We start from the raw sequence: 22,830 nt of genomic DNA on the forward strand, positions 1-22,830 counted from the left end.
AAAATATCTGGAGACGGTGAATTTTTTTTTCCCATTTGATATCTGGTGATTTGACGTGTTGTTGTTCTTGTATTGTTTTGTATTTATTTTACTTATATAATGCACTTACATAGTGTTGATTGACTAGCTGATCATTTGTGGAAAAGTGAGTGGAAGGGTTAAGTTTTTCCTTTGGGGAAGACTTAACCCGGACAACTAAATCGGAAGTTTAAAAAAAAAAAAAAAATAAAAAAAATAAAAATGATATTTTTTATCAATGAGATAAAAAGAATTTGGCATTCTCAGACTATAAAAATATTACCATTTGTTATTTCGGCTACTGGCATTATACCTAGCTCTCTCATTCAAAATTTAGGCGTATTAGATTTATCAAATAATTTATATATAAAGATGCAAAAGTCGGTCATTTTGAATATATGTAGGATAACGAAAGATTTTTTAAATATTTATGTTGAGGGATCAGTAGGATTTATAGGCCCTGTTAGAAGTTCTACCGAGCCGAACCCTCTGATATGAAAATATCTGGAGTCGGTGAATTATTTTCCCATTTGATCTCTGGTGAGTTGACGTGTTGTTCTTGTATTGTTTTGTATTTATTTTGCTTATATAATGCACTTGCACAGTGTTGATTGACTAGATGAACATTTGTGGAAAAGTGTGTGGAAGGGTTTAGTTTTTCCTATGGGAAAGTTAATCAGCATCTAGTACATACTTATGAGGGGATTTTTATAAAATTTTTGATTTTGGATCTGTCTTGGCTGATGATCCAAGACTTGATGTCTGTTTTATATTTCGAAAAAAATTCGTTCAGTCTAATGGCTAGTGGGAGAGCATTATATAGCCTTGTTGCAAAATATCTAAAATTTCTCTGGCCAAAAGTTGTTTTAGAGAAAGGAATTTGTAAGAGATTATGTCCTTTGGTTCTAGTATCACGAGCAGTTTGAACATTGGCAAAAGTAGTTTTGTGTTTGAAGAGGTATGTTTTTGGCATAAAGTTGCCTAATGTCCATAACACAGATTTTCCTAAAGATTTCATCCGAGCTGCTTGTGATTGGTAGTTTGAGGATAATCTTTATTATAAGTTTCTGAGCTTTACATATTGGATCAATGGCGGCAGCGTTTGCTCCTCCCCATGCTATGATACCATACTCTATTAAAGATTGACAAAGTGCATAGTAGATTGTTTGTTTGCTGTAGTGGTTATATGTTGTTTCCACTTCAAATTGCTGTAAAAAAAAAGTGATATTGGGATGGCGGAATATTAGTCAAAAGACTGTTTTAACACAACATTTTATCATTATTATGATTTTATTATTATCCACAGGAGTGCCCGCGTCAATAACTGGAATATTAGTTGAGTGATTGGCCCTCATTTAATAAAAATCATACCTCTGAACTTCAATACGGAGATATAAACTGACTATGGTATTATACAGCTAATGAATTCACCTATATTTATTTATTTATATGTACGCCTAAAAAGGCTTTTACATATAAGTGATACATGATGCAGTGTAGATAGGAGAATATGTATTATACAGGAGATATTGACAGTAAATAGATGTAATCCATTTTAAAGACGGTACAAAATACACACTTGTAAAATTGTGATTACAAGTATAATGAGAAAATATTAAAAAAATATGAAGCAATAAAACGTAAGAGTAACATAAAGTAAAAAAGAAATTACAACAACACTACATATAAGACAAAACATTAAAACTAATTTACAAACGCTACTCTAATTTGTAGGATTCAACAAAGTGTTGGTATAGATTATGCTTAGTTCTATAAATGGAGTCAATATATAAATCAATAGCACCCCCATACTTGTTGCCCAGATCATGCATCTTATTGGTCAGTGAGTGTGTCTGATAGTTGGTCGTGTATGTGTTGCAGAAGAATGTTATATTATGTCTTGTATTCCTAGTCGACACGTATAGTTTAATAGTGGCAATGATGGCAGGACTATCAATTAAGTTGTTAATGACTCTGTGTAACACAACCAGGTCTGAAATAATTCTCCTGTCAGGCAGTGTTATTAGATGCAATTGATTCATCAAACTGACATAATTAATGTAATCAATAGGAATTCCGAGCTCAAAATTTACGTACTTAAGAAATTTGTGCTGAACCCTGAAAGGGGACCAAATAGGTGAATTATACTCCAATTGACTTCTGACTAATGAAATATAGAGGGTTTTCATACTATGGACTTAAAATGAGTTAAAGTTCTGCAAAGGAAGCCAAGCATCTTTAAAGCCTTATTAGTTATATAGTTGATGTGTTCAATGAATGACAAGTTTTAACTGTTTATCCTATATTTTTCAGATTTATAAAAAAATTATTAAAAAATCGTAAATGTGCGAATTCTACGAGTCAAAAATGGCATATTATGTCGCAGATCACTCAAGATGTTTTGCAATCTCGGCATAATTTGCCAGAAATCACTTGAATGGTTATCGTACTACAAATTAATCATTCATTTACAGTAGATACAAGATTACCTATTTTAACATATTAATTTCATTCATTTAACACATATATCCAGCTAACAATAAAAACACCCTAATATAATGGAACTTCCTTCTTCTTTTGGCATTAGTAAGATTAGATTGTTAATGTTAATTTTAGTTGTAAGTTGCTAAATATGTAAATACTCGTATATATGTCATTAAGATAGTAGTTCTAGTATTCACTATTTAACCACTCAGAACATTAGAACGTCAAAAGACGTAAATATGATAATAGCGGTCAAGACATTAGAACATCTTTTCACGTAAACGCGCGAGATTTTACAAAAATTGATTTATTTCCATCACTAGTATACGGATTCCCATGATTTAAAAAACAGAGTATCGATAATGAATAACGCTACGCGTCTGTATTCAAGAATATCTATGGAACGTAGAGGTGCATTATCTACGCCGATTGGATCTGTCATCTTGTTCGATCATAATTTATTGCGTTTCTAAATAATTTATTAAAAATATTTTAGTTTGGACGGTTAATATTTTGAGGTGACTAATAGTTTTTAATTATATTTCTTCAATATATAAAGTGTTATTTCTTTATGATACTCAGAAAAAAGTACATTTTTCAAGGCTTTGAAATAATGGTAAGCAATTTTTACATATTTTTGACGTTTTCATAAAATGTATATTTAGAAACGCAAATATTTACGTATAACAACACAAAGCGATAGTGGATTTCATAATCTTTCCAAAACATTTTTTAGAATGAGGCTACGTTTCCCAAAACGTGAGTTATGAAGCTTTTAGCAAAACTCGTAAATAACACAAAAATTATCACGTTTTGACAGTTCTCAAAGGAACACATAGTAAATAAAAGTCTTTGTCTGAGAGGTTAAGAAATATATTTGTACAGCGCCCTTGAGGTGATTTCTCACGAAAACGGCGCTATATAAATTAGCCAAATATTATTATTATTACTAACAATTTTGGGAAGATGTACAAGTCCTCAGGACTCAGGGCAATTCTGTCAGAAAGTCTTAGTATTTCCGCTTAGCAATTAAATACAAATAAATGGAATATTTCTGAATACATCCAAAAACTGAAAACTGTTTTTGAAATGTGATGAATTACGCTTTCAAATTTAATTATTAGAAATAAACATATATTTTATGAAATGCAGAAAAAAAAATATTTGTAAGCAAAATTACTGAAAACAAAAAATAAATAAAGAGTTACTGTCAAATCACTTTTCATGTAAAAATATCCGTACAAATTGAAAATATCTTCCGAGTAAAAATAAAAGCCGCCGACAGGAATTGAACCTTCTGATGTCCGATGTGTCCATATAAAAAATTATAATGAGCAGTAATTGTCGATTGAAGTACTTGTACATATTGAATTATTTGGCGGGTTGGGAATAAGCCGACGTAGCTCAGTTGTCCAGAGCACCTGACCGGACATCAGAAGGCGCGGGTTCGATTCCCATCGGTGGCATTTATTTTTACTCGGGAGATAATTTCAATTTGTATGGATATTTCAGGCAATTTCAATTTGTTGTCCTTTGTGCTATGCATAAAAACCTTGTATTATAAACATTAGTTCATCATTGAAAAAATAATTTCAGTCAATGTTTGAAATCTGGCAGGCGATATTGAAAGAAAAATAAATGATATTTACCTTTAGTGGCACTGCTGATTTCCCTCTGCGTATGGATGCGGGATTTGTGGAAGTGAGGTAGAGGACTGCATTTGATGTGTGGTGAAGAGAGGCAGTCGATGGTCTGTGAAGTACTTGCCTAAGGACAAACAAACAGTGTTTAAAATTGAATAATGCAGTTTTTATCTAGGATACTTCTCCAAGTAGATAAAATTGAATTGTATGTAACCACCGACATATGAATATTAATAGACGAGAAGTTAAGGACGAGGGGTTAAAACAAGAGTTGCGGGACGCAGAGAGGAAAGCTGACTGTGATTCGTCAATAAATCAATCTGACAGTAAATAGGCATCTCGCATTATAATATCACCATTTAGTTCTTAAAAGTAAAATATGCTTTTGAATGAATAGAAATTTTTACATGGGAGCGCAAATTACTCGCCAAGTTATGAACAAATTTGCGAAGTCCAAATTCGGCAAAATAAATTTCTTCTTTTTTCAGAGTCAAATATTTCGTTTACGTATTTAGTTAACCTCTCAGAAAAGGACTTTTATTTACTTTGTGTTCCTTTGCGAACTGTCAAAACGCGAAAATTTTTGTGTTATTCACGAGTTTTGTTAAAAGCTTCATAACTCACGTTTTGGGAAACGTAGCCTCATTCTAAAAAATGTTTTGGAAAGATTATGAAATTCACTATCGTATTGTTTTGTTATACGTAAATATTTGCGTTTCTAAATATACATTTTCTGAAAACGTCAAAAATATGTAAAAATCGCTGACCATTATTTCAAAGCTGTGAAAAATGTACTTTTTTCTGAGTATCATAAAGAAATAACACTTTATATATTGAAGAAATATAATTAAAAACTATTAGTCACCTCAAAATATTAACCGTCCAAACTAAAATATTTTTAATAAATTATTTAAAAACGCAATAAATTATGAATGAACAAGATGACAGATTCAATCGACTCAGATAATGCACCTCTACATTCCATAGATATTCTTGAATGCAGACGCGTAGCGTTATTCATTATCGATACTCTGTTTTTTAAATCATGGCAATCCGTATACTAGTGATGGAAATAAATCAATTTTTGTAAAATCTCGCGCGTTTACGTGAAAAGACGTACTAATGTCTTGACCGCTATTATCATATTTACGTCTTTTGACGTTCTAATGTTCCGAGTGGTTAAGACACTTTTATAAATGTTCATAATTTACTTCCCAGCAACCAACCAGCTTTGTGTTTCGCGTCCAGACATATCTCGATGTGATAGTATATGTTTCTACAACTGATCCATATTATACGATGTGAATATGCTTAAAATAAAGTAAAATAATGCTTATATATTGAATGTAATACGACAATTGGGTTTATTCTCTTTTTCACACCTATTTTTACAAGTTTTCATACCACAAGCCACCATTTTGCCGTGTTATTTCGTAAAATGAACCGATGATGCCTCGACCATAGTTCGCACAAGAATGATGACGACACGTTTTCTAAATTCACTTGAGGCCATACGCGAGCACAGCCGGCTCCAATGGAACCGGTATGGGGAGTGGGGATAATACGCTTTTAATCACTTAGGGCAGGTCTACTAATATTCATATGTCTATGTATGTAACCAAGATAATCAGTTGTAAAAATTATGCATAGATGTCGTTAGGTGCAAACTCCCAAGTAGATTATAAAAGATCAGATTTTCATTGTACCCTCCTCCTTTTTCGCTAACGCTTTTAATAAGTAAAGACAAACCTCCTTGGTCTGTCTTGGGTAGTTTGGATCTCCTGATATTCACAATGTAATTGGGAATAGAGCAAATAAAAGCCAAGAGTTCTTTTGAAGTTTCTGATGTGTTATCATTTACAAGTTCCTTCCAATCAAAACTTAACAAACAGATTAACAACGCTATTTTGAAAATAATAATAAAAAAATTGTACAAATAAGCGAGGTTAGCAATCCATAATGGAGTGCTGATTCCAACCCTGATGTATAGCAGAGAGGCATGGAACTGACAAACTGGAGAGTAGACTGAATGCTGTAGAAATAAGATCCCTGAGAAGTATGTGTGAATGCAAGGCTGATGTAGAAAGGGACGCTTGGATGGTTCGGGCATGTAGAGCGCATAAACAAAAAAAGGAATGTACGGAGAATATGATACAGAAGTTAACCTTTCCTTATCTGTGGTGTGTATTTACTACACATTGCTTCTAATAACTTTAATAACTCTATAAATATAATAAATTCGGTCTTCAGATTTTAGGTATTCCTCCGTTATACATTTATGCACTGAATTAAAAAATTATATTTTACATAGTTTTCAAATTCAATTAAAAATCAGAGTTTTTTGTTAAAAATCGGGAACAATTACACCAATACAATCAACCGTGTGATACTAATACGCGAAGAGTGTGCGAGGAAATGACACGCTATTGATGTCCCGCTTTAGTTCGCTATTCGGGAACATGAGACATCCACACTTCTGCAGTTGTAGTTTTTGATTTAGACAATCGATACCTACGACCGCACAGCTGTGTGTGTGCCAGCCGTTAGCCAGTCGGAAGCGGGCCGTTGTTAGATGTGGACCCCTCGCACGTTTCTTTAGCATCTGCCGATGGTTTTTTCATGTTTTCAGCAATTAAATTACAATTATTATCACTTTTGAAATGAAATATAATAAACATAAGCGATTAGCTATGAATATTCATATTTTTCCGATATTAAATCGCTTATTTTGAGATGTGTATTGACTACACAGCACCGGAACAAATATATAAAATAAATAAATAATTTTTCTCACCATATTTTCTTCTTCATGGTCAACTTTCACTTTTTTACCAGGTTTCTCCATTTCACTACATCTCTTATTGGCAATTTTCTCGCCACTGACAATTTTCTCGTCACTGACAATTTTCTCGCCACTGACAATTTTCTCGTCACTGCCAATTTTCTTGCAACTGACGATATCTTTGACATTGACATTTTCATCATCGGCCAAAAGGTCGCCATTTAAACATTCCAAATTCGAAGCTTTCGACGTAGAAAAATCTTGAACAAGCTTTTTGTCGACATTTGATTTTTTTAGTTCATCGACTTGGGATGATTTGACTGTCGCTTCAATTTGGGAATTATTCTCATAGTTTTTTATGTTGACGTTTGGTTTTGATGCACTGGGACTGTTTTTATGCAACGTAGATGATTTTTGACTGGTTTTATTGAGAAGTAGAGATTTCTTATTGTAGTATGTCGTTGTTCGAAGATTTGGGCTTCGATTTTCAATGTTTTCGAGAGATGGGTTGAGGCTGCGTGATTCCTGAAAAAGAAAAGAATATTTTACTCATTGTAAAAAAACAACCTGTAAAAACAAGTACAGTCGAACTTGCTTATAACAATCACGGAAATAGCGAGTTCACGGCTATAATGAGCAATTAAAAAACAACAACCCAGTCACTTTAACTCTTTGCATGCGGCCGTATCAACTGTTGTTACGGCAAAAAGTCCATACTCACACGCGGCTGTATCAACAGTCGATACGGAAACTTTGAATGCCGATATTCCAGCGGTCTTTCGACATAAATTTATTTCCCACTCGCTTGAACATTCGTAGAACTATCACGATGCTGACATCTACAAGAATTTCTCGAAAATAAAATTGCATTTCATTAAAAAAACATCGATAATCAAGTGAGCCTCTTTGCGCCTTCGAGTGCTATAGTTTACAATTTTGTCAACGGATGGCGTTAGTCCAATTTTGTTATTATATTATGTGACATAAAATTTAAGTGTTCAGTTTTAGAAAAAGTTTTTATAACTAAAAATGATAAGTGCTCATGGTGTCCCACTTGTGTCTATCACCTAAGTACACACACGCCGAGTGAATGGCGGGACCACATTCAAAAGATACGGTACGTCTTTGTATGAAATTTTATGTTTTTGTTTTTATAAACATCTAAGAGTGTTGACACACGAGGATTTGTTATCATATTGTGGAGAATAATCTGTTCTGTCTATATAGTCCAATAAATCATGCTAGAATGCTTTAATTTGACATTTAATTGCGTGCATAGGTATTTGAAAATATGTACCGCGTACGGGTATAGATAAAACGGAGCAAATTAACGCGGTTAAAAGGTTAATATAGTTCAGCAGGGTTGTTATTGGATATGTGGTTGTGTCTTCTGGTTCTACTGTATGTCTCCCCAGGTATCTGAGCCTAGTTCCCACCAGGACAGGACATTGGCACCATAGGTGAATTGGAGTCTCTTCATCCTCTTTACATTTCCTGCATCTGTTGGTGTTTTCTACTCCCAATATCTGCATGTGTCTCCTGAGATGGCAGTGTCCCGTTAGTAGTCCTACCAGTTCCCTCAACGAGTTTCAGTCCATATCGAGTAGTTTCTTGATTCGGATATATTAGTTAGAAACTACTGTGTTTCGTAGTGAAACCTTTTTTTTCAAATACATCTACAGTCAAACTTGGTTATAACAATCACGGCAATAGCGAGTTCACGGCTATATACTGAGCTAATTCAACCCTATCCCTTCGGTCATATTTAACTGTATCATACTTCGACTAAGAACTACTACCAACATTATCTAAAGCAGTGTCCCGCAAAGCGTGTACCGCGGCACACTGGTGTACCGTGGTCCTCAATTTGTGTGCCGCGGAAAAAAATCAACGTATTGTGAAGATAATAAGAAAGCAACTGGAAGCAGATGAGAGATAATATCAGTCACTTCTGTTTCATATAGAAGTACGATGGCTTTCTCGTGGAAAATTGCTATTTCGGATTTACGAGCTAAAAAATGAGTTCCAGACGTTTTTAGAAGCCCAGGGTTGAGATTTTGCTTCTGTGTTTAAAAAAGAAGAATGGGTAGTAAAACTTGCATATCTGGCGGACATATTCGCTCATTTGAATGAGCTCAACAGAAAAATGTAAGGCAGGAATTCTTGTGTTTTAACGTCTTTGGACAAAATTGAAAGCTTTCGCGCTAAGTTGGTATTATGGATCAGCCACGCTGTCAATGGTAGTAATGAATTGTTTCCAAATGTCATGGCTGCCGATTCAGAAACAAAGTGCAGGCTTTGATAGTGAAACACTTGAAGCTATTAGCAGAAAAAATTAACTGTTATTTTCCTAAGTGTGACCTACAACATATGGACTGGGTATGAAATCCACTCTCGGATAAAATTTCCCTTGGACACTTGCCGATAAACGAGCAGAAAGAATTCATGGAGTTAAAAACTGATCGGACATTAAAACTAAAATTTTCCAAAGTAGAGCTAGCACATTTTTGCACTGCTTTCAAAGCATGCTGTTGAAAATCTATTACCGTTTGTCACAACCTACTTATGCGAATTGGGATTTTCAACTCTCACTACTATTAACCTCTCAGACAAAGACATTTATTTACTATGTGTTCCTTTGAGAACTGTCAAAACTTGATAATTTTTGTGTTATTTACGAGTTTTGCTAAAATCTTCATAACTCACGTTTTGGGAAATGTAGCCTGATTCTAAAATATGTTTTGGAAAGATTATGAAATCCACTATCGCATTGTGTTGTTATAAGTAAATATTTGCGTTTCTAAATATACATTTTATGAAAACGTCAAAAATATGCAAGAATCGCTTACCATTATTTCAAAGCCGTGAAAAATGTACTTTTTTCTGAGTATCATAAAGAAATAACACTTTATATGTTGAAGAAATATAATTAAAAACTATTAGTCACCTCAAAATATTAACCGTTCAAACTAAAATATTTTTAATAAATTATTTATTAACGCAATAAATTATGAACGAACAAGATGACAGATTCAATCGGCTTAGATAATGCAACTCTACGTTCCATAGATATTCTTGAATATAGACGCGTAGCGTTATTCATTATCGATACTCTGTTTTTTAAATCATGGCAATCCGTATACTAGTGATGGAAATAAATCGATTTTTGTAAAATCTCGCGCGTTTACGTGAAAAGACGTTCTAATGTCTTGACCGCTATTATCATATTTACGTCTTTTGACGTTCTAATGTTCTGAGTGGTTAAATCAAAAAAAAGAGAACGCCTGAGGACGATCAATGAAGAGATGAGAGCAGCCTTATCAAAGATTGCTTCAAATTTTGATCTCCTATGCTTAGTTATACAAGCTTACATTTCTCACTAAACATCTTTTCATATTAGGTATATTGATTTTAGTAATAAATAAATATTGCTTTTTTCTTTGGTGTACCTCTAAAATTTCTTGATTTGATAGGTGTACCTTGAACACAAAAAGTTTGCGGAACACTGATCTAAAGGGTGGAATTAGCTCAGTGGTAGAGCAAAACCCCAGCAAGGCCGAGGTCTTAGCTTCAATTCCTATATGTACATAATATTAAAATTAAAAACTTAATTGTCAAATACCGTGAAAATTATTTTTTTGTGTTTTTATTATTTGATTATGTTTCTCACAATTGTCCCAACTTTTCATAGCCAGTGGTAATATAGCATTCGCAATTGGGAAGTGTGGTGGAGAAGGAAATGGGCAAGAGGATGGTTGGAAAGTACCAGGCTATTCGGATCCGGGTCACAAAACATGGCTAAAGCCACTTCAAGCAACTCTTCAAGTCTGTCAAATGGTGGTCTTTCTTTTGCTATATTTCACTATTTATTCATTTACAATAATATATATAAAATATTTGCAAAACGTTCTACGGCTTTCGCCGGGAAACTGATGAATCTACATCACTTTTGTAGTCGATTCTGTGGAATACAACTTTTTTTGATTTGAGCTATCGTTTTCGAGTAAATTGACTCAAAAGTTCATAGTCCCGGACCCAAAAGTTCAAAGACCCGGAATCAAAAGTTCAAAGACCCGGAATCAAAAGTTCAAAGACCCGGAATCAAAAGTTCAAAGACGCGGACCCAAAAGTCCAAAGACCCGTAATCAAAATTTAAAAGACCCAGAATCAAAAGTTCATAGACCTGGACCCAAAAGTTTTTAACCTCGAAAAGATTTTTTTTTTTTGTTCTGTAATACCTTACATAGATTGACCAGTTTTCTGCTTTTACCATAAGTTTCCGGACACCATGTATATTTACATATTGATATTATATTTATTTATTAATGGACATAGTCCAAATTACAAAATAATAACACGAATACAGTAAAATGAAAAATACAGGAGTAGACAAAGGTACATGAAAGCAAAGACATAAGGTAGATATAATATAAGAAAATAAAGTGACAAGTCGAATCAAGTCAAGAATACGTCAGGACCACGGGACACTTATAATATTCCGTCACTTGTTTAGCGACTGGCAAAAATCATTCAGACTTATCCCAAAAAAGTTAATGTTTTGACTTGAGTTGACCAGTCTACACATTCTGGACAATGGTGAAAAATATCCATAATTTGTCGAATGATGGTTGAGGAAGAGCAGTTCATTAATTCCGAGTCTTTGCGAGAGGATATTAAAGGGAATGAGTTGCAGTAGAGTAGGTGAATCAATAATACCATTTATAATTTTGAAGAAGCAAATGCGGTCATTTCTTTCCCGACGGACTTCCAAAGGAGAGAGGTTTAGAGTTAGTTCAATTTCATCATATGAGTATTTGCTTTTTTCTAATCCTAGCCTCCTATCAATCCCTCTTAAGAACCGATGCTGAACAGATTCAATGCGTCGAATGTGGACAGCATAAAAAGGAGACCAGATAACACAAGCATATTCAAGATGGGGGCGAACCAAGGAGCAGTAAAGAGTTCTAAGGGTATTTACGTTTTTGAAGTCCGAAGTGATTCTAGTGATGAAACCAAGTAGTTTGAAGGATTTATTAACGATTGCAGTTATGTGACCAGCTCAGGTACGGGGGCTCCATCGAAGCCAGAGTAAAGTTGGCCTCTCAGAAACTGGGCGTACTGTACAGGGCCCGCAGATACTTTAATAGTACACAACTGCTGACCCTGTACAAATCGCAAGTGCGCCCTACTGTCAAATTTGGCAGCCATCTCTGGTCCGGAGCCCCTAAATACCTGAAAAAAAACCCTTGACTCTGTGCAAAAACGGGCGGTCCGTTTGATAGATTCCCCAATCTTAACAAACGGACTGCAATCTTTAGAGCACAGGCGTCAGGTAGGTATGCTGTCCTTGTTCTATCGGTATTACAATGGAAGATGCTCTGAGGAACTAGCGTCATTGATCCCTTCGGCACCGGTGCGTAGTCGGGATACACGCCAAACGCGCGCCCAACATTTGTACACAGTTGACACTTGTCACATGAGAACGGGTCGCTTCTACGATTCGTTCTTAAGCTCAACAGCTCGGCTGTGGAACGAACTACCTGCCTCTGTGTTTCCTCCCTCCTACAACATGGGACTCTTCAAGACCCATGTTCACTCCTTCCTCTCCACAAAAAGACCCTCCACACAGCATCCCCAAAGATGACATAGGCCCTGAGGGAAATTATTTTCTTCAGGGCCTCCTGTGTGGAGTTAATATAAAAAATAAAATAAAAAAATGTGATCCCGAAAAGAAAGCTTGCTATCAAGAGAGACACCAAGGTCTTTAATAGATGTAACAGTTGTTGAGCAAATATTATTAAGTTTGTATTCGAAGACAATGGGTTTTTTTGATCTATAGAAGGACATAATATTGCATTTATCGACATTTAGTTTCAATATAATATAACTTACATGTTCTTCATCCGGGCTCAAATTTCAATATAATATAACTTACATGTTCTTCATCCGGGCTCAAATTTCAATATAATATAACTTACATGTTCTTCATCCGGGCTCAAATTTCAATATAATATAACTTACATGTTCTTCATCCGGGCTCAAATTTCCATCCAATATGGCGACCCCCATCTCCGCTAAATCCTGAAATTATTTTAAAATTTTTAAGTGCAAACACCACTAGTTTTTATTTATTTATTGCATCTCACTATACATAGAGCGAGAGCACACAGAGAGCGGTCAGAGTTCTGCGTTCTAGTGACCGTTGACCGCTGAAGAGTTCCAAAGCACACAAGCGGCGTTCAAATTCTCGCGTTCAAGTTTCGTTTGGGTCTTTGCATATGCAACATGTCACTAGAAAGTTCATCATCCGATGAAGAATTATTGCTCTTGTGGAGCTTAGCAGCTTCTAAAAAGAAAAGGAAGTATTGGGTGCACCCAATCAACACAACGCGATAAGAACGAGGCGAATTTACTAGTATTTTTCAGGATTTACAGATGAACAACGATTCTATATTTATTTTCGAATGTCGATTAATAGTTTTAGTGAATTGTATAACATCATACAACCCGACATGGAAAAACAAAATACTAACTGGAGGAACTGTGTTTCATCAAAAGAAAGAAGGCTGGCTGTATTTTTAAGGTATGTATTTATTTATTAAGGATAAGAAAAGACATTAGAATATTTATAAATAATAACAAAATATACGAATAAATAATTTACATCACTTAAATCGTATAATAAACTCCTTTCCCTAACCAATTCAATGAACTTTTCCGTGTTTGTAACCTCAGACATCGCGGCGTTCTGGCGTTCTCTGCCTCGGCGGGAAAAGAACTCTTAGAACGCGACGTTCCGTTTTGACCGCCGCGGTCTGACTGCCCGCTGTGTGCGTTGTTATAGTATCAGTACATTCTAATGAACGCCGAACGCGGAACTCGGAACTCCTGACCGCTCTCTGTGTGCTCCCGCTCATAAATCACATTTTTTCTCATAAAAATCAACCTCACTAGGACTAAGCCTGTATCGAGATTAACAATTTACATTTGAGTTAAGCAAACATAGAGTCATCACAAACATGAAGTAATACTACATACAACAACATACTACAAGTTAACAAGTGGTTTAAAGCTATGAGTTCCCATTGAAGTGTCGAGGGTTCGAACCCCTGCAAGCTAAGTTCACCATCAGGCATAGAATCACAGCAGCCTGCCTAGCTACAAAAACTGGTGTTTTGAATTAAGCTTGGTTTCGGTAATGCCCTAAACATATTTTTTAGTGACACGAAGCTCTGTCTCGTACATTCAGCCGTTTAAGAGAGTTGGGCATATCAGTTGGGTATACAGTTGGGCATATGAGCATTCCAATCTTTATCTCCGTTTATCTCAAAACTACGTTTTTATAGATGGTTGAATTCCTGAGATTTCTCTACCTAAGGATGAATGGCTACTACCTGTAAAAAGGATTAGTAAATCGGAAGCAGATTCTTTTCGAGGACTAAGGAGTGATATTAGAAAGCCTATTTTTTATTATAGATCGGAGACGGTTTACATGTAGTTCCCGTGAGCACTTGGGCCATAGGCCCATTGTGCCATCTCCCATTTTACCTAAATCCTTTAACAAGAACCCGGTCCCTTTAATAAAGTTCACCAGGGTTGTCATTGGATATGTCTTCTGGTTCTACAGTGTGTCTTCCCAGGTATAATCTCTCCTCTCCACTCCCCCTTGGTTCCCTGAACACCCCACGAGGGAAGAGGGTCTCATCTATCCTATCCACTCCTCCTTGGTTCCATGAAGGCCCCACGACGGACAAGACCACTCCTCCATGGTTCCCTGAAAGCCCCACGAGGGAAGAGGGCCTTCCTTTCCACTCCTCTCTGGTTCCATGAAGGCCCCACGAGGGAAGAGGGTCTCATCTATCCTCTCCACTTCTCTTTGGTTCCCTGAAAGCCCCACGACAGAAAAGTCGACTCCCCCTTGGTTCCCTGAAAGCCCTACGAGGGAAGAGGGAGTTTTTAATGGCCCAATTTTTCATCCCACGAGTATCTAGGGAAGTAGAAGGTCCACTCCAGCAGAGGTAAGGTCTAAATACTACGAGACGGGACACTGTTGCTCGGAGGCACCGTTGGTAACACAGTTCCCCAGGTCATTCAGCCTAACCACGGTAGTTCACACCCTGGCTTGGGATGGCAACTGTAGGTCCACTTTCCACTCCCTGAGCGATGGGTTCGCCACACTTCCTACACTACACGAGTTGCCTTTATACCGTCGGATTCATTTATTGACATATCACAGAAAGGGAGCCCCGTGCAACTCGGTTTATTCCCTTTTCTACATAAGTCTAATGGGTAATTTTTTTTAAATAATAAAATATCTGAATAGAATTAAAGATGATATATAAGTATTTTTACCTGATTATCTTCTTTTCTATCATTCAAACTCCAGCGCTCCTTGCCTCGGGAATCCAAACGCATTCGTTTCCTAAAACAAACAAAAAAATCTAAATATCAAACAGGTTTTTAAAACGAGCTTTGTTTTAAAAGTTTCATTTATTTCTACCAACAGATTCGGTCGCATCTAAGTACTAAGCCCACGACCGCAGCCTTGCCGGGGCGCCGCTCTGACCACTGAGCTAATCTGACCTTATCTTCGGTCATATTTAAGGCGCAGAATTTGATTAATTCATCAAATCTCAAAGTTAATTTTTAAGTTCTGTTTTTTATGTATTTATTTCAATTTGTTTATAACATTACAGATTGATATCTAATTTTCTATAATTGAACCGTTTAAACCAAGGCTGCCCAACCCCAGGCCCGAACGAATTATAAGTGGCCCGCGTGAAACATTTTCAAAAAACCCGCCAATCCGCCAATTTGATAAAGTATCGCGGGCCCGCGGTAAAACAAACAATGCAGCTTGCGCGCGGTCACCAGTGTTGCCAACGACGGCGATTTATCGCTATTTAGGCTACTCAGAACGAGAATCAGCGACGAAAAAATCTAACCTGTTGAACTTACCTTTGAAACAAAAATACACCGGTTTTCGACATAATATTTTTTGCGTCGAAATGGAATCCTGTAGTCACCCCCCCCCCCCCCCATGGAATTCGAAAAATTGCTGTGGGGTATCACATATGATGTTCGGGTGTGTGGAATTTTTTCCTCAGCGAAGTTCCGTAACAACCCCCCCCCCCCCATGGATTTCAAATATTTTGTGGGGAGCACTTATTATTAAGATTTTTTTTGTGGGGAATTATGTTTTATAGAAATTCTCTAACAACCCACCCCCCCCCATGGAAATAGGAACCGTCAGGTATTCAGTGGCCCGCCAGTGATTCAAAATCGTCAATTTCGCCCAACTGCTAAAAAGGTTGGGCAGCCTTGGTTTAAACAATTTATTTGCAGCGAATAAAACCGTCTAAATGCGTTGAAGAACATGAAAAACATATTGATCTTTTGATCAACTGCATTTAAGAAGTAAGTGAGTAAGTCACGGGTGAGTTCACAAACAAATTATATCTTTATGGCTCAGTTGTTTTCACAATTAAATAATAACCAAACTTAAATAAAACTTTCACAGATCCTTGAAAATTAACTTACTGCATCCAGAGATGTGCTTTATTTCAAATAAATCCATTTTAAATGCTTTTCTAAAAACCATTTTGCATTTTAAATGCTTTTTTGCAACATTCTTCCTACTATCTCCACTCATCTTTTTTTCATAAGCCCCAAATATCAGTCGGTCCTCAACCTCGCTATGAGAGATAATTTACATTTGTCAAGTTGCTCCCTGGTAGGAGCCCTGGCAATTGAGTGATACCATTACAAAAAATACTGATTCAAATACTGAACATGGGGCCATGACGCTGTAATATTAAATGTTAGATAGCAGTTTCTGTTTTTACGTTGGCAACATTAGTCCCGCGCAAATTTATTGTGGATTCATAATCTGTAGTCGTGGTGTTTTTGGATTTACCATCATGTAATATGTTTGTTCTACATTGATGTCCATTATTAAATGACAAAATTGTTTAAAAATTCTATAATTATTTTAATTGTTTGGCCTGAGAAACCATTTTGCATTTTCAATGCATTTTGAAAATAGGTATTTTGCATTTTGCATTTGAAATGCTTTTCTAAAAACCATTTTGCATTTCAAATGGTTTTGGGTACCCATTTTGTACATCTCTGACTGCATCATACTTCAGCTAAGAACTACTAGCATTATCTTCGCGCCGCTCGTGATTTACTTGAACACGTTAGAAAGGATTTAGCGGAGAAGGCGTGGATTGTGAGGTTGGAAAACTAAGTTCATTTGATATCATTCCTTGGCGGCAACAAATGCCCCGTATTAATATTTATTTCGTTGGCTGGGTGAACCCAACATCTCCTATTAGATCGTTTTTTATGTTTATAAAGATATTTTTAAGCTTATAAGAATAATATTATTGTCTATTAGCTGCACCCCGCCACTCGTTGCAGTGGATCAGTCTGTCTGTGCAGATAGAAAAACAATAGTGCGTGTTGCTGTTGCATCCTATTTTATATTACATCTACATAATAGAAGAGTTAATAATTCTACGCTACTGGCATTCGAAATGGCTGCAAATGGTTCGATGTTGAATGTCTCAAGAAGAAATGCGGAAATTTGAGAGGTTTGACAGACGAAACCCGACTTTCAGCAATCGGTAACTTTGGATTTCGAAGCAAAATGATTACAAGGAAGAAGTAACGCAGAAAAATCAAACTTTTGGTGTGAGCAAATTGAGTCAGTAAAGGACCCTTGAAAACTGTGGCAAAATATAAAGTCTGTAGAGAGCAAAGTCAAGGTTGATTCCTCTCTTGCAGCGGATAGTCTCGTCACATACTGAATTAAATATAAAAACTTGTAATATTTCCTACATAGGCCCAATAATAACTAAATGGTTGATTGGACTGGGTAGAGGAGCATCTGAAAAAATGTTAAAAAACGTCACATAATAAATAGACATAAACTAATCAGTAATCACACACTATATATATCTTCCATTATTCTAATTATTGCTCATACACAATTGAAACATACACAACAGCTCAAGTTCGACTCTATCATAAGATTGTAACGATTAAACATCACAAATTAATACATTAATGAGATATATTATAGACATAGACAAATCACACACTTACTTTCACATATTTTTGGTTCCTTGGAACGGGCAATTTGCCTAGTTAGGAACCAATAATTTCGACCTGATAAGGTACAATAATCTATAATCACTAAAAATATTTTAATTATATCTTGTATCATATTGTACTGTGTGTAAATCTAAAGGAATAAATAAATAAATATTTGTTTATATGCTGATCAACTGTTGAACCAAAATATTGGCTCAACATTCCTCAAATGTACAATTACGCTATTCCCAATGCAACTCTCCTATCAAGCTAGAGCAGAGGTTCCCAAAGTGGTCTATATGGACCACCAGGGGTCGATATCGGCTTGCTGGGGCAAGCACTTGGCTTTTCAAGCTGGTCAGCAAGAAAAAAATTTGGGGGTCCACGAGATTCAAGAGATTTTCGTGTTCTGTGAAAGTCCTATTCAAGTTCTGTTATTATATCATTATAGGCTAGTTGCTTAATAACGGAACTTGAAAAAATCTTTCACAGAACTTGAAAATTAACTTTGAAATTTTAAGAACTGTTCAAATTCTCAGAAACAACCCATGCTTAGTGTTATATTATTAGATCTGTTTTGAGTAAGGCACACTGTAGGAGTAATTTTAAGAACATGATCACTAATACTAAATTACCCTTTTTAAGTTTGTTATGGTTAAGCGGACTTGAAGTGAAATGAAACTAAACTGTGCTATATAAATTCTAGTTTATTATTATTATTATAGATATATAAAAACATGCGCGTATTCGAATGCAACGTTGTGTCAAAATTTGAAAGCTATAAATAAAGAACTTTCGGAGATTTAAGATTTTGAACAAACAAACATTTATATTTTTATTTATTTATTGAATATCAATGGTATAAATATACCGTACATCATTATATGTCATAAAATAACAACTAACTGTGGCATTTGATCATAAAATGACGACAGAAAGTATGAAATTAATACTATTAATTAATACGAATGATCGCAGACTCGACAGAATTTAGGTCTAAACTTAAAACGCACCTTTTCAGACAGTCGTATCCATAATTTCAGAAACCTCCACTTTCACAGTCGACGGCAATTTAAATTAACAAAATGTAAAAAAATACTAAAAATAAAATAAAACAAATAAAAATAATAATTAAAAATAAAAATGATAACAACTAACAATTTATAGGCTTTTTAAGACAGTTAAAATACAGTTTAGTTAAAATAAAAACTATAGCAGACTTAAGGTCATGCGATGACCAGTGTTTTTTGATATAGTGTCCTCTGCGTGCAGTTTTATCTTTTATAAGCATAAACTTTTTAATACAAGTGTGTTTGTCGGAAGTGACTTGCCAGGTAAATATGTTTTGGTATCTTTTCTAAATAACAAATGTAGATCCTAGGAAATAAATTGTACAGCGCCCTTGAGGTGATTTTTCACAAAAACGGCACTCTACAAATTATCCAATTATTATTATTATTATTATTAGAAGGAGATACAAGCAGAGATGTGCAAAATGGGTACCCAAAACCATTTGAAATGCAAAATGGGACAAAACTTTTCCATTTGAAAATGCAAAATGGTTTTTAGAAAAGCATTTCAAATGCAAAATGCAAAATACCTATTTTCAAAATGCATTGAAAATGCAAAATGGTTTCTCAGGTCAAACAATTAAAATAATTATAGAATTTTTAAACAATTTTGACATTTAATAATGGACATCAATGTAGAACAAACATATTACATGATGGTAAATCCAAAAACACCACGACTACAGATTATGAATCCACAAAAAATTTGTGCGGGACTAATGTTGCCAACGTAAAAACATAGAAACTGCTATCCAACATTTAATATTACAGCGTCATGACCCCATGTTCAGTATTTGAATCAGTATTTTTTGTAATGGTATCACTCAATTGCCAGGGCTCCTACCAGGGAGCAACTTGACAAATGTAAATTATCTCTCATAGCGAGGTTGAGGACCGACTGATATTTGGGGCTTATGAAAAAAAGATGAGTGGAGATAGTAGGAAGAATGTTGCAAAAAAGAATTTAAAATGGAAAATGCATTGAGAAAAGCATTTAAAATGCAAAATGGAAAATACCCATTTTGCATTTCCATTTGAAATGGATTTATTTGAAATAAAGCACATCTCTGGATACAAGTACATACAAAATAGTATCAACAAGTAAGATTAGACTTACATTATATTAGTAATGATTTAGAAGATATGATAGTAAAGCCTTTTTGTACCTAGCTTCTGTGCAGTTAAACAGATCTGCTACATCTGCGTACCTATTACTAACTTCATGTAATCTAGGTACAAGCGAGTGTTTCAAATGTTCAGTCTTGGAATTGTTACATAGAATATCTAACACTGTATTAGAGGCAGTTGACATTGCATTAACTCAACGGTTGCACGGTTGAGTGAAGGTCACCCCAAGTGGCAAGGTTGTTCGGTGATTTAGCAGGGGGACCTGGGTTCATTCGGCGAGGTGTGTTCAGGTCTCGGCGGCAAATGTGCTGAGACTGAGAGACCCTAGAGAGATAGAATCAAATGTCCCTCACTCCTATACATCATGCTGATCTCTATAGATTCCTACACACCCCTCATACATATTTCTTTCCCAGATCTTCCTCTTCATCCTTTCCTTAATAAAAACCCTCCACACAGCATCACTAAAGATGACAGAGGCCCTGAGGGAAATTATTTTCCTCAGAGTTAATGTAAATTGTTGATAAAAAAAAATTCTGAAATAAATATAAACTCCACCCAGAAGTTGTCATCCTAGTGTCACGTTTGCGGATGCCAGTGAATTAATGTGAGTGTAGAGTGAACCATATGATACTATAGGAAGGATGAAACACGTAGCCAACAAATAGGGAAATAATATCAACAGGGGCGTGTTTGCGACTTTTACAGAATAAGCGGGTGTGACTACATATTTTTGATATATGGGAACTCTATACAGTTCACTCAGTTTCGGAAAGGCTTCATTAACTGAGAAAATAGACGTAGAAAGAAAGATTTAAAAAAACTATTTTCGGAGTATTCAATCAGATCGCGGGAACTAGTTTGTGTACATGTGAAATACCACATTTCTGAATTAAAATATGAATATAAATAAACTATCAATCGAACATGAACCACACACAATACAACAGTCATAAAATACAGAAAACAAGAAAGGATTGCACAAATTACAGGTGTTTTAAAATCTATATTGTCATTTTGCGCGGCAATTATTCACTACGTGTAAAGAAAAAAACTTCATAACTATGTCTGAAACTCGCTAAAAGTCGGGAAAAACTTATATTGAATCCAGAATAACGTCATTCGGTACGTTTTAAAATAACAAATTGATCCAAAAATACATCTCGACATACAAAAAAAAAAATTAGGGGCCAACTCAGGTGAACATAACCTAAAAACTAAACAAGTTTAAAAGTAGTTTTTACAGCGTAATAATAAAAATATTACCTTTCGATGATGTCCAGATCGTCCAGGAAGCGCGGAACAGTGTTATCGGGTTCATTTTCATTAGATTCCATTATAATTGTGATCTTTTTTTAAGTTAGCGAACTACTTGACAAGAGGAAAAATACTTGAACTAGAGATGGTCCTGTATGTGGCCGGTGACCGGTTACTTTGCTGTCACTGGGTCGCCCGGTGTTCGTTCTGAAAACCGGTTTTTTCTGGAACCGACTCAGTTGCTCTTTATTTTTTTATGTGAATATCGCACAAAAATCCCAACTGCTCCCCACCGTCTGGAGCCAATGAGACTATTTTATCCCCGATTGGGGTATGTTGATGTATCTGAAGGTAATGTGGAGAATAAGGAGGAAAAGGAAGGTGGGAAAATAACTAAATATTCACGTCTGGTCACCAAATACAGCTAAAGGCATTTAAAGTATCAATTCTGAATGGTGGTCTTACACCAGGGTGATACTGAGAGTATTTTCAACTCTGGAACGTGCTATACGTATATCATAAATTAAATTATTTGTTATGAATAAATCTTGAAGTAACACAAATTCATCAAATAAAATTTACTTCCTCATGCCCGATTTGAACCCGTGACTCTACGGATACGTATTTAAAATTCTAGTGTATTATTTCCTCAAAAAATGTCAAAACATTAAATATACATGCGAAGTTTACAATACCTAACAGTAATACACATTAACAATCAGTAATACATATTGTAGTAAATACTCTTTATTAATATTTCAAATATAAAATTGAATAAAATGCAACATTTTCACGTAATATCGTTACGTAAAGCAATGAGAGGTGGCATAAAAAATGTCAAATAATTAAACATACACGTGAATTTCTCAAGACCTATTAGTAATAAATAGATATTAAAGTCTTTTTGTTGATATTTTGATTATAAAATTGAATAAAAATGCAACATTGTCACGAATGATCTAGATGTTAGTAATCGTCTAATCGAACTTTCTGGGTCAAATCGAGCCGTTTACTATGATCGTTCTTTTAGTGTAACAGGCCCGCTCATCTGGAATAGACTTCCCTCAACTCCTACTAATCTCCAGAATTTGGCTGAATTTAAACGGGCTTTAAAAACAAAATTATTTAAAAAATCTTACCATTCATAAATCTTAACTTATTTTCAATATTCTATAATAAGCCATATTCTAAAACTTCCGGTAATTGTTTAGTTTCGGTTGTCTCCTTATTGTACCTTGTTTTTAAAGTGTCTGCTCAGAAAATTCTCATTTCTGAGCACAAACTGCCTCCTGTTTTATATTATGTTTTAGTTTTAATATTCTTGTTTTGTCCTGTCCTGTTGATATTGTTA

The 22,830-nt window shown here is 35.2% G+C and overlaps 1 protein-coding gene across 2 annotated transcripts in view; it reads right to left on the reverse strand.

Annotated features, from left to right (window-relative positions):
- Skp2 (S-phase kinase-associated protein 2) overlaps window positions 1-21,624 on the reverse strand; it is a 49,184-nt gene extending 27,560 nt beyond the window's left edge. Inside the window, exons 1-5 of one of the 2 annotated variants that reach the window (XM_089641694.1) lie at window positions 21,489-21,624; window positions 15,280-15,349; window positions 12,949-13,008; window positions 6,940-7,452; window positions 4,152-4,269 (exon numbers count right to left, since the gene is read on the reverse strand). In XM_089641694.1, the coding sequence (XP_089497820.1) occupies window positions 4,152-4,269; window positions 6,940-7,452; window positions 12,949-13,008; window positions 15,280-15,349; window positions 21,489-21,559 (832 nt within the window). In that variant the 5' untranslated portion in view covers window positions 21,560-21,624. Of the gene's footprint in view, window positions 1-4,151; window positions 4,270-6,939; window positions 7,453-12,948; window positions 13,009-15,279; window positions 15,350-21,212; window positions 21,287-21,488 lie in introns of those variants that run through there. The other variant, XM_089641695.1, reaches the window with a different exon arrangement.
- Window positions 21,625-22,830: the final 1,206 nt, after the last annotated feature.

Source organism: Hesperophylax consimilis, chromosome 17, assembly GCF_061612785.1.
Source record: "Hesperophylax consimilis isolate HC1 chromosome 17, BYU_Hcon_1.0, whole genome shotgun sequence".
Lineage (NCBI taxonomy): Eukaryota > Metazoa > Arthropoda > Insecta > Trichoptera > Limnephilidae > Hesperophylax > Hesperophylax consimilis.